Here is a 13,776-nt window from a genome sequence, read left to right on the forward strand (position 1 = left end):
TGTTTTGTCCTCTCATGTTAGCTCTACTGTCATATAATTGTCTTCTACAGTCCATGACAGTAATTTTAACTTCTCCAGTTTCTTCTGAATCAGACATGCCAAATGTTGCCCAGTTGACTCATCTGCCTCCAAAAACCCCATGAAATGTTCCATTATATGGGTCTTCCCCTTAAGTAACACAACCCGAATCACAACTGATAACTGTTCAGTATGGCTGATATCTGGAGTGCAATCTACAATTATTGAGAGAACCTTTGATTGCTTGATGTCGCTCATAATTGCTGAAATCGTCTTGTTGCTCAACACATCAGTGAGTTCGTTTTGCATGTGGTGGCCAAAGTAGAGGGTGGGACTGGAGGTCCCTTTTTGCATTATAGGATCAGATTTTGCCATTAGTTCAACTTCTTTAAAAAAATTGCCATTTGATTGAAAGAACAATTTTTCTGTGTGCCCTCTTAGTGCCAAATTCCTAACTGCAAGAGAAAGCGCAATTGCAGTAAGACGTGTCAGCACCACTTTCCATCTCAACTTCTCAGCCTCCAGAAGTGGCATCTCCTGCTTGTCAATAGTCTCCCCCGTTCTCATCCTCACTACCAATTCTTTCCATATTTTCATAGAATTTAGGTGTTCTGAATTGTTGTCATGTGATGTAGGCAATGAGCTTGCATGTTTCCAGTCCTAGAGTCCCAGCCTTGTTAAATTTATCTTCCTCTTGGAAAACATCAATAAAATATAAGAATTATTAAAAAATATTAGATTTTTATAAGTGATAAAAAATATTTATTGATTTGTTATTACTTCTTTTATTTTATTTTCGTTAGTTTTATTTTTATTCATATTCTTTTTTTTTTATTGGACTCTTATGGTGGCTCCCAAACAAATGGCACCCCGGGCGGCTACCCATATTGCCCATATGAGAAACCGCCACTGAGTAGACCTAATAAGTTCAACAGTCATAACAAAATTTTCAAAAGAGGAATATGAATTAGAATACGTTTTCTTGGTATGTTGAAGTTTTAGGCTGTGTGTAAGCTGGCTGTATGTTGCAATATGATTTATAGGTCTAAAAAAATAATCTAAGCCTTCTGGGATGTAATATGTTACTAATGAATTTATTTGTAGAGATTACCTGTTTTTTGAGGAATACAATAGGAATATGAATGACAAGAAGTGTTCTTTGAATGTTGAAGTTTTAGGCTGTGGTTAAGCTGCCAGTATGTTGTAAAATGATTTATAGACCTAAGAAATACTCTAAGAATTCTGAGATGTAATCTGTTACTAATGAATTTATTTGTAAAGATTACCTGTTCTTTTAGCCATAAAAGGTGATGATGATGATTTGGATTATATGGAGAAGATGGCTATTAATTGAAATATCTATTAGTAATTAATATCAAGGCATATGAAACACTTGTTTTTTAACTGGCTTAAAACATTATTTTCTTAAAAGTCCTTCTGCTTGCTTTTGTGTATAATTTATTCTTTCATAAGGTAATTTGAAGCTTAAGAATGTGTAGATAACCTCATTTACTTTCTGGCCAGAAATTGTTAATATAGAGAAGTGAGTGGTAAGTGTAAAGAAATCTAACACACCTAGGCCTAGGAACAAAATCTTGACTTTGACAAAAGAATAATTGTATAGGCAAATATTTGCTAGTAAGCCATCATTTTTGAAGTGGTTAAGAAATAAACCATAAATAATTTTATTTGTATGAAATCCAAATATTCCTCTAACAAATACAAAGTAAATGTTTTCAAGATAACTTTATTGTCGCTACTCAATGTAGATCTATGTTTGTTATGAAGGGCAGTTCTTTTTGGACCGCCACTCTACTGGTTGCATCACGCGCGGTCGACTCACACGTTCATATCAGTGGTCACATTCTACTTTTGTATTACCATATTTACATTTCTTCAGCACTGAGACATAGAAACAATCAAATATGACCATTTCAAATTTTATGATTGTTTTGGAAGCAATATTAATGTTCGATAATTTTTCAGTTTTTATTAAACAATTGAACTGAGGTCTGATTTCGTTTTGGTCAAATGCATCAGCGATGAGTGAACGAAAGTTTTGAAAAATGTTTTGTAAATGTTTGTTCTGAAACTTGGCTACACATGACACTTTCATACAGTTTTGAAATATATGACAGATTTCACTCTGTGGAACATATTATGGCCTTACTGTATGCAATAATCGTGTTTTTGCATTTAAATGATAGATAAATATGGAGTACGTTAGGTTGCCAGTTAGTGCATTTTGAATGAAATCTTATGCAATCATGTAGCATCAGTTCTGAGCATAACTGTACATACAGAGATATCTATACTCCGGTCACAACCGGGAGAAATTGCATAAGAGTAAATTTGAGTTAAATTTAGAAAATGTCAAACCAAAAGGATTTCAAATAAAAGTAAGGATCGAAAAATTAAAACCAACCAACAGTATGGCTTTCATAAGACACCTAAAATTAAGACTTAGAGAGAGAGAGAGAGAGAGAGAGAGAGAGAGAGAGAGAGAGAGAGAGAGAGAGAGAGAGAGAGTTACATTACATTCTGATTGCATACATATTACAGGTAGCCATTAGACAACAACTCAAATAAAACAAATTGATAAGTGGATGAAAGTCATTCCATAGTTAAACAAAAAGGCATAAACCACGATATGGGCGACAGAGTATGAGACAGAATCTGGTTATTCTAATCTAATGTCTTTTTCATCCGTTTAACCAAAATTACCAGATAACACTACAAAAATTCGAGCCCTATTATATAAGTTCGATTTATTTTTCAATCAACAAAACACGATAAACTTAAGTCTGCTGGCTGTAAAACCCGGAAATCATAAAATGGTGACAGGAAGAATTCTTTTGAGCAACACTACTCAAATGCTCAGCGATTTCAACCCTTCGACATTTGGATCAGGAAAGCTCAAAGTGTTGACACAAAAGTCAATGAGTGCTACACCTAAGTTGCTTCATTAAATTAAATTTCAATAAAACATGATACTGTCTTGTCTGTGTATGTAAAATATACAGTATGCAAGTATTTCACCTCGCCTACTTCTCTGTGCTTTACAAATTCCTTATTCATAAGCTAATTAAACGAAACTTGCTCCCCACTTAAATAATCAAAACAGATTTGAAAGCAAAGCGTGTAATAAGGACCTAAATAAAGTTGACAACTCGGAAAACTGTAACTTCAATTCATTCCTTCTTTTATATTTTGATGTATCTACACCACAAAAACATTTGTTACCTTAAATGTGATATAAAAAAAAATGTTTAAAAACTACGAAACTAGAATAGTTTCTCCAACAGTGCGAAATGTTGGCAATATACACCTACTGTATATGTTACCTGATAAATAGCGAAACCAGGCATTTCACGAACTGCATGAAATTTAGGGTTGATAGCGAAACGCACTTAAGGACATTTGATAGGCCGAGGGCTACTACTGAACACGGCAAAATACATTTAACAACTCCCCAGGAACTAGTACTAAACAGGCTTAATACATTGAACTTCCCGTTATAGTTCTAAATCCGGCGAAACAGTGTAGGTGGGTCACTGTTTCGCCGTGTTTAGTACTAGGCCACCAGGAGCGGGGGAGTGGGGATCAAATATCCCTGAGAGCATTTCGCTATCTGCTTGGAATTTCAGGCAGTTCGTGAAATGCCTGGTTTTGCTATCAGCCCGTAACACAGATACAAAAATTATTTGGAAAACGATGCACTTCAAAGGACCTTTCGGCCTTCTCTAAGGTCCTTTTCAAATGTAAAGAATTTACTGCATGGAAAGACAAAATGGACGGCTAAAATATAAACACGAAAAGAGGGATGAAAATAATACAATACTTAAAACATCCATTCCAGTGGTCTCTCTCGGATGTATGTATGTATGTATGTATCTTCTTCCCAGCTGGATTCCCATTTTTATATGGGGTCGCCATTTTGGATGAGCCGTTTCCATCTATTTCTATCCTGCGCTTCTGCCTCATCAATTCCCTTCTCATGTAAGTCTCTCACACAATCCTTCCATCTCTTTCTTGGTCTCCCTCTTCTTCTTCCTCCTTGAACTTCCATCCCCATAGTATGTTTCCCAGCGTGGTCCTCATCTCTCCTCAACAGGTGTCCATACCATCTCAGCCTCCCCTCCTGCACTTTCTTTGATACTTCCACCACCTTAGTCGACCCCCTTATGTAGTCATTTCTGATCCTATCCTCTCTTGTCACCCCAGACATCCACCTAAGCATTCTCATTTTCTGATGCTTGCTGTTTCCGTACCACACAGCATTGCTGTTCTTACCACCGTCTTGTGAAATTTTCCTTTTAACCTCCGCAGTACTCTTTCGTTACAAAGAACTCCAGAGGCCGCTCTCCAGTTGTTCCAGCCTGCCTGTACCCGATGTTTTACGTCTTCCATACTTTCTCCAGCGTTAACAAAAGATCCCAAATACTTAAACTTATCAACTCTATTTGTTCTCCACCAAGCTGAATACTTTCTCTATCGTCCCCCTCAGTGGTGGTACACATATATCCTGTCTTAGATCTACTTATTCTCATGTATCTACTTATTCTCCGTACTAAGAAGTGGGATTTTGGTAGGTAGGTATCTTAGCTTTTCATTACTATGACCGAAATTTCCAAGATGGTGACTGCAAATAAATGAACAAATTGTACAAACATCCAATCAGTGCCGATGTCTTCGGGAGTGAAGATTTTTTAGCCAGGAGAAGTCCCAACTGCACCTTTGACAATTTCCTTTTGCAAGTATTTCGAGTCTTGAGCAGACAGCTTTCCCATAATCAAAAGATCTTCAATTTCACAGATCAAGGGAAAGACTCAAGGGAAAGACTCGCCCCACGAATCTACCACTTGCACCAATGCAGCTGCATTTCTTTTCGTGATCGGCTAATTTTACCGGGTATCGACCTCCCCTCCCCTCCCCCGCCTCAGCCCACGAAAACCTACTATAAGCAATCTTTAGCGGAATGTTATAAATGCCTGAATTTCAGTCAGGATTCTTGGGAAAACTTTTGCAGAATCTATGCTTTAACGAACTAATAAAGGAGGAAAAAGCCGTGTTTATGTTTTTGTTGAATGTGGCGCTATTTCTGGCTAGTTTTCATGGGTATTAACCTTTTAAAGTTAGTACTATATGGCATTTTTGTAATTCATAGAGTTTTATCTCTATTGCCAAAAGAAAGTCCTCTTAGTAATGCATACGATTGAAGATACGAATTTTCTGTAGTCTCTCTCTCTCTCTCTCTCGCTAGTAACATGTATACTTTATAGTATATGTGTGTGCGTGTATTCACAAATATTAGGCCACATGTATCGTTTATACCCAATTCACTATACCTGGGTGATAACTCATAAACGCTTCGTCACCAGTGGGATTCGAACCGCTGCCTGGTTTAGAAATAACCATGTACAGTGAGTTTGCACTCTGAGCCATCAAAGTCAATTTACATCATGTGCTGAATATTAAACAAAACTTATTCCTAATATTAATGAATATGACAAATGCCACGGTGTACAATATATATATATATATATCTATATATATAATATAATATATATCATTAGATAAAATAATATATATAATACATACAGACACATATTTATATATGTATGTAAAGAATGCTGAAGGCACTAATACATTACCTGGTAACGTGTCCGACATGAAATCTCTGACCAACACACAAGACAATTCCAAAAATTAATTAAGGCACTGAATTAAACTCTGAACTACAAAAACAGGCTTTATTCCCAAAAGATAAGCAAGATTCTATCTATCACGAGAACAGCTAGATTACGATAATCCAATGAAAACCCAAATTCATTCATTAAAACTCGACACATAGAAAACGGACTGTTTAGAACAGGATCCGGATAACTGAACAATTCCCACAAATGAAGAGAAAAATGAGACACCTTTTCTCCAAACTCCGACAAATTTTTAATTAGTCACATAGCAAAAGTATCGTCTCTTCATCCCGTCAATAGACCCAATTAGGGCTTATCAAAACTGGTAATAATTCGGCTCACGGGGGCCGATAGACAAATCGACAGAGTTCCTGTCAAAAGGAAATATGCTTCCTATTAATACACATCATCACTGAAATAGCAATACATTTTATAAGTAGGTCCACAAAAACAAATTGAAAATAATTCTCATGAATCAAACATGAGATTAAAAAGGGTTAGTGGCACCAGCGCATAATAGAGAAGGATCCAATCACTGCAACAAAAATAAAATAAAAAATAATAATAAATACATAAAAAAGAACAGATTAGTGAGGAGAAGTGTCACTTACTTCTCTTATGGCCATGTTCTTAGATTCTTTCGTGGTCTCTCACTCCACCCTCCATTTTCACCCCGGGGTTGGATCGCTAATGTCCCCAAAATTCTATGGAAAGCCCTAGGAAGGATGAAACGATATACAAACGTACATTCCGAATGATGAGGGTCTTCATGCGTGATCGGGGTATGAAGACCAATTGTTGCAGTGCCAGGGCGGAGTTTGGGGGATATACTAATGTGATCGACATCCGATCTGGTTTTGATCAGGTCTTATAGGCGGATCATGCGACCATACGTACGTGAGTGCGTGACAGTGTATGTTCCCTATATGGAACTTGGGGTCGTGACGCAATCTATAATTGATGGACCTATTTTGAGTGAGGGCTTAAGCGTACTTACATTTTACGCCCTTGTCTTTTATATCTTGAGAGTTTGTTTCACAGTTTTCTCTTCAATATGTGACTTTGTTCCAAGATATTCGTATGTGCATTTGTCCTGTGCATTGATTTTTATAATTTTGGTTTTGTCTTATTGCCATTTATTTCTGCGTATTCATGTGTGATTCTTTCTTTCTCGGATGGATCTGGAAGCCCCTAATGATGGGGAATGAGGTGGTAGATGTCAAACTGACAGGGACTCTATTTATGAACTGTATATATTATTGACTGGGGAGAATCATTGTGAGTAACTGTGTATTTTTGACTAATGTTGAAAGATGAGTTTGTTGCTGGAGAGAAAGGAATTTTTGACTGGTTTCGTCCAATTCTCAGGGCTATTTCGGTTTCCCATTTTATATTTTGATTTACCATTTCCTATTTTGGTGTATTATTTGGATTTTACTCATGTTTCATGTAGAAGTTCCAGATTCAGGACTCGACTTATCAGTGCCTTAACGGTTTTACGAATAAAGTCTATTTTTATCATTCTGGGTCTAATTTAGCGACCTTAATTAGCGATGAATGTATAAAAATGGACGGTGAATAATAAGAGTATTAACAATTCGGTTTCAAAGACCACATTTTAATCAGTTCAAGAAGCAGCTTGACAGGCAAGGGTAAACCCCTGAATATCCATTTTGCTAAATTTGGTAAAGCATCTGTCAATGGCACATTACTGAGCCAGCTTTAACGTCAAAACTAAAACACGACCGTTCAAATAGCAGTTGCTCAATCTATCAATTCAAGCAAAAGGAAAATTGTTGTAAGAGCCGTTATAGATCAACTGCATCATTGTCTTGGCACCTGTGAAGGCATCCTCACAGATCCATGATTTGTAAACCACCCCGTCTGTTTTTGGCATCTAAAGGTAAAGCGCGTTACTGGCCATGAAAACAGTTACCTACTGACCACAAGGAAATAACTGCATGCATACAAAAAAGAGACCAGACATATTGTTGTACTATTATAGTGTTCTCATACTGTGTAGCACAATTATACTGTTCTCATATTGCGTCCATCGATTTCTTAGTGTTTTTGCTCGCTCCTTCCCCTCAGAAAAGTCTAAAACTCGCGTGATCAATCATAGTTTTCACACAGATACTTTTGTATAGTCTTTGAGCAAAACGAAGAATAACGTTTCATTGAACAATACGAAATCTGGTGAGTAAGGCGATCATGAAAGAAGGAAGCTCAAACAACATAATGCTTCGCTACAGTTACTGTGCAGACACGAATATTTAAATCCAGTACTTCTTCACTGAACTAAACATGAGGTCAGTATTCTTAATTCAAGACAGATTTCTTGACTCTTGCATTTATTCCCCGGACTGGTTATCAAGTCAATATAGACGTAGCGCCAGCCACATCGATACAGAGCACACACATTCAATACTGCACTCAGTAATTATAGTAAAGTAAATACAGTTCAAATACAAAGACCATTTAAAGATTGCCAACCGGCCGTGCCGTTCTACTTCGCTAAGCGATCAGAGGAAGAGAAAAACGCCCAAGTGTTTGGAAAACGTGGTAAAATGGACTGACGCAGAGAAGGTCAAGGTAAATATTGGCATTCAATCACAACCTTCATTAAGAGGCGACTCACTTTTCAACTACGGACCTCGAACGAACGGCTGATGCGTATAGGATTACCTAAATCTATTTATACTTCCAGCATAAATGAGAGAGAGAGAGAGAGAGAGAAGAGAGAGAGAGAGAGAGAGAGAGGGGGGGGGGGGGGCAGTATGAGAACTACGTTGTACAGTATGCCAAAGAACGGATACAATAAAATTACTGCGAGACTTTTCTGTCATGCAAGCAGCAAAAAGGCCATTACGATATAGTTGTAATAAGTTTAGTGATTATTGCTGTTTATAAAAAAAAAAAGCTATATCTAATGAAGAGATTTTTTTACCACTACTACCAAACCCTTATTTTAACCGAAATGCTGTGCCTTTCAGCTTACAGCCTTACAGCTCCAGCAGGTAACGAATCTCAGTAGCAAGAAAAATAAATGCATAACTTAAAAAACCATATACTATATATATACCTATATATATATATATATATATATATATACCCCCCATATATATATATAATAATATATATATATATATATAGATATATATATTTGTTATCTACTCAAGCGTTTCGTATTTACAAAACCACTCACACAAAATCAGTTGAAAGGTCTACCAATGCTACACTGTGACTAGAATCATCGCACAACACATTAACACACACTAAATGACACTATAAAAAAAATGCAGGGACTGGGAAAATGCGACCTGATCAGTCGCCTTCAAATGTAACTCTCCACTATCACTTGCGTTCCCAGCGCGCCCAAAGTTCAGTCTACAAACAACACTATAGCTGGTTCACTTAAGGTAGATTCGTGGATGAGCCAAATGCTTACAGAGACGTTTGTTTGGAAGCCTCTGATTGGTGGTGCCGGGGCAGGTAGGCAGCTCCCAGCCAATCAGCGTCCGCCAAAAACGAAACGTCTTGCAGGCATAGGGTCTCACCCAAGAATCTACCTTTAAGTGAATCAGTTATAGTTTTTTCATCACCAAAAATGGCAACCTCGTTGACACCCTTACCATTTCTGCGTTAGACAGATGAAAATTCTAAAAATAGAAAGAAAGAAAGAAAGAATATATATGAATATATATATATATATATATATATATATATATATATATATAATATGCTGTGTGTGTGTGTGTGTGTGTTGTGTGTGTGTATGGAAGAGAAAGGAATAATGAATTGCCAAAAAGAAAACTGAAGTCAAAAGAGATTCCAAATATGGAGGTAAATCACGGTCCTTTTAGAACAATGTCTAATACAAGATCACTAAGTAAGAAACCTGAAGTTGTGAATCTAATAACAACCAATTTCAGTAATGGTTGGACTCGTCTCCAATTCTCTATTCCATTAAAAATACAATTTCATCTTTGTGAATCACATATTCGAGTGTTTCGGGAAGACCATCTAATCCAGCACCAGTTTAATCATAGGTATGTGCGTTATTTCTAAATAAAAAGGGCAACTAAATTAACGACAATACAAAAAATATAGGATAATAAGAGTCCTACTCTTCGAAAAGAATTCCGTGCATGAATCGTATCATTATAAAAGATGGGTAAAGGGGCTCATCCATCTCTATTCCGTCATTTGTTTGAAAGATATCTCTCAGTTTTCTGAGGAAAAGATTATTCAGAGAAAACAAAACCGGGAAAGACGTGAGGAAAAGATTCTCCCTATTAATGACACTCGATTTGATCATCAAGATCAGAATTTCTGCATTTTTTACCCTCCGTTTACGCTCTCTCTCTCTCTCTCTCTCTCTCTCATCTCTCATCTCTCGTCTCTCTCTCTCTCTCTCTCTCTCTATATATATATATATATATATATATATATATATTATATATATATATAATATATATAAGTTATCTCTTATGAATTCGACCCTCAGTTTTCTCCTGCTCGCATTGGATTGTCTCAGTTTCTGTGATATCACTTTTCACGCTGCTATTTTCAGCGGAAGGAGCACTGTCGTCGCTGCTCCTCGTCTCTTCCATGAAGCTGCTTCTCAACTGACTACCTTAAAATGGTTCAGCCTTGCTGGTGGGCCAAAACAGAAACTTTTTCACATTTCATTAACGTCTTTTACACATATTCAACGATATCCTTAACATTCAGATAAGAGAAATGCGCAAGCCCAAAATTTTACTTGAGGCCTTTTTCTTCCTTAAGGAGGAGGCACGAAGGAAGAATAACTGAAATGGTATATAATCGCAATGTCTGCCTGAAGTCATTATTTTATTCACAACTAGACGGAATTCCCTCAACGACTTTTCGTCGTCACCATCAGCAATTTTTGTAGCAGCAGCAATAGATGTATTACGGGGCATTACCTCTCTTTTTCACTGGATATCGCAAACTTCCTTCAATTAAAGTGATCAACTGTTCTTTTCAAATTTCCGGCGTGAAAATACCCGTTTTCCACGAAGCAGCAACAGCAGCAGCAGCAGCAGCAGCAGCAGCACCCACGGAATCTATCCAGAAATAGTAACACCTAATTCAATGACGTCTGTGTTGATTTTTAAGTGCATAAACAATCCTTTCGATTCAAAAAGCTAGCAATAAAAGGCAACTGGTACAGACAGCGTAGACAGACTCGCGTGCGGATAAGGATCCGTTCTCCAAAATCAGGCACCGATTCTGTGAAATGTTAGCAGCGGATTAGGGCCTTTGGAAGGCGATGTTTTGCCACAGATAACGTAAACAGCGACACATCACATGCGCTGGTAATGTATCTGTATTGCATCACATAACTGTGTATATAACTATATATTGCACCACATAACTGTAAATATAATGTATAATATTCCATCACATAACTGTGAATATAATGTCTAATATTGCAACACAAGTGTATATATATATAAAACTGTATATATTGCTCACATAACTGTGAATATAATGTATATATTGCGTCACATAGCTGCATGTCTCGTCCAAGATTATTGTTGCATTAATGTTTACACGAGTGATATCAATTGACCCATCATTGAATTTTATGACAAACTACTAAAGAACAACAAGGAAATTTGGTAAGTGTTAATAAGTACATTATTAATCTTCATATTTTTTCACTTGAGCCCATCGGAAGACTTATTATAAATTAATTGATTACGTTATTCCATCTTCATATTTAGGGCTTAATCTAAATATAATACTTGGAAAGGCCCACCACTGTACAAATAAATTACTCAACTACGTACATACACACACACACACACATTCTGCTTCACGTTCCCAATCGTAAAAATGCTAAAGAGTGCTCAAATTCCTAGAAAAAAATCCTACATAAAAGGATATAAGAAATCATAAAAAATGAAATAACTTACTTGAATAACAAGGAGAGCAGTAATCCACCAAAAGTCCTCGGTACCCTGCAAAGAAAATAAGACTCTTGTAAGTGCAGTCTAACGACTACAAAACACACCAGTTGTAAAAAAAAATACACTTTTATGAAACTAGCTTTCGGATAACCGCAAAATCATGAAAATCTCAAATCTAATAACTTCTACTTCACAAAATACCAAAATAAACTAGACACTGGTTGGGTGGAGGCACAGCGTTCAGAGCCTGTGACCATGGTGTAAAAAGCCAAGAGAGGAAATGTGTTCTTTGGAATTTTGAATGTGTAAGTGTAACCAAGAAGAGAAATGTGTAATAGATGAGTCTACGGTGGGTAAGAAATGAATAAGTTAGCCCAATTAGTATGCGGCGGAAGAAAACGTTGTGATAGCACTTCAATATGACCGCATGAAAAAGTAATGAAGAGAAAGGGAGCGAGTCTCGGTTTCTGATGAAAGCTAACTAAAATGTAAGGAAGGAAATCTTGAGTAAAAAAACGATTAGGGCTCAAATGGATCTTAGGCTAAAAGATGCAAATGGAGATGCTGTCATATAGAAATGCAGACTTGTGTTGAATACTGTTAGAGGCTGCCGAATGCTGATGATAGATGAGAAGCAAATAACATGAAAATGACTCTTCAGAATGTAAGAATGAGGAATTTAAAAAATAATGGGATTACAAGTGACATGAAGAAGCATAGCGTTACTATACTCTGTTTTTTTCCATCTGTCCATCTACCTGTGGTGGTCGCGCATGGTAACACTGCGTCCAGGCTTTAAATAGTTAGGCTATGTGTAAGTTTTAGGTAAATAAAAGGATATCTGGGTGTACATCTGCAACTGAAAAGTGTTTTCATAATTTACTGTATGTGAATTACACCGTTAATATTCGAAATAGGATATTATTTAAAGCCCGGGATGCAGTGTTACCATGCGCAAACACCACAGGCGGATGGACAGATGGAAAAAAACAGAGTATAGTGCAGCTGAGTGGTTGTCTAGCTTGATCTAGTATGTGAGAAGGAGGCAATGGTTTCCAAAGAGTAGGATAGAGGGATAACTGCTGTACTGTAGGACATGAACATAGAAATAAGTGTGCATAGTAATTATGCGGCAATACTACTACTAATTACACCTTGGAAGAGAAAGCAAACAAAATAAGAACAGTATTGCTTTATGAAAGAGAAAGTCGCGAGGAACGTATAAACAGATATGGAAAATGATTCAGTATAACAAAATACAACGTCACTAGTGCTAAGAGTAGTATAATTTATTAAGAGCACATACAGGTGTGTGTGTTTTTTTTTTTATGAGGAAGAGAACCCAGTGAAGTTGAATATTTCATGATTGATTTGGTGCTAAAAAAAAATCTAAAGGTGAGTTTACACTAGGCTTCATAGCGCGCTTCATAAGTCACCTCTGCCAGCATACGCCTGCCCACCTGGATGACATAACGTGCTGCCTCTACGCTACGCGAGTGCTGTGACGGCAGCGACACCACGTACATCTCTATTTTTATATGATGTTCATTTTACATTCCATACACATGGATGATGCTGATAATACTCAATCAAACAACGGATATCTTCTCGATTCCATTCCATAGCGGTTACAGTATAATAGAAAACTGGATGACAGCTGAAAGGTTACTAGTGATTCATCGTCGGCGGATTTTCTGGGTCAGGCTTCAACCATCAAGCTTGCCTTGACGAATTAGTGGTGCGGCGTGACGCGTGCGTCCTAATGAGCAGTCCAGTAGGCGCGGCTAACAAGAATCTGAGAGGAGTTGGTGATGAGTCTTATGTATGCAGCGTGCTGTGAAACCTTGTGTAAACTCACCTTCAGAAAGGGATGGGTTATGTCTCCATGGCTCTTTCGTGTTAGCTTCAAGAATGCAGCAAAAAGATGGGTAAAAGAAATGACAGGAAGACACAGGATAATGATAATGAATTGGGTTGTGAATGGAAGGTGAATACCTGATGTAAGCATGCAATACATAATTAGTTGGTGATAGCAGAATGGAACTACAGAGTTTGATAAAAGAATTTGATAAAAGGCAAAATCAGAAATGATAGCGGGAGGACAGACAAATGGTACTAGTCCA

The 13,776-nt window shown here is 37.1% G+C and overlaps 2 protein-coding genes across 3 annotated transcripts in view; both read right to left on the reverse strand.

The window, feature by feature from the left end:
- Positions 1-13,776, reverse strand: part of LOC135223624 (D-glucuronyl C5-epimerase B-like) — an 888,924-nt gene that overhangs the window by 455,542 nt on the left and 419,606 nt on the right. For both annotated transcript variants that reach the window (XM_064262234.1, XM_064262233.1), the window contains exon 3: positions 11,660-11,704. The gene's annotated coding sequence lies outside the window, so the exon portion shown is untranslated. The remainder of the gene's footprint in view (positions 1-11,659; positions 11,705-13,776) is intronic.
- LOC135223977 (uncharacterized) lies at positions 13-585 on the reverse strand. The gene has a single exon (XM_064262899.1). It carries the CDS (start codon positions 583-585, stop codon positions 13-15), a length of 573 nt encoding a protein of 190 aa, XP_064118969.1.

The sequence above is a fragment of the Macrobrachium nipponense genome, chromosome 10, assembly GCF_015104395.2.
Source record: "Macrobrachium nipponense isolate FS-2020 chromosome 10, ASM1510439v2, whole genome shotgun sequence".
In the NCBI taxonomy this organism is placed as follows: Eukaryota; Metazoa; Arthropoda; class Malacostraca; order Decapoda; family Palaemonidae; genus Macrobrachium; species Macrobrachium nipponense.

Excerpts from the sequence above, each read along its gene's own strand:
- LOC135223977 (XM_064262899.1), bottom strand. The coding sequence starts at position 585 with ATGAGAACGGGGGAGACTATTGACAAGCAGGAGATGCCACTTCTGGAG.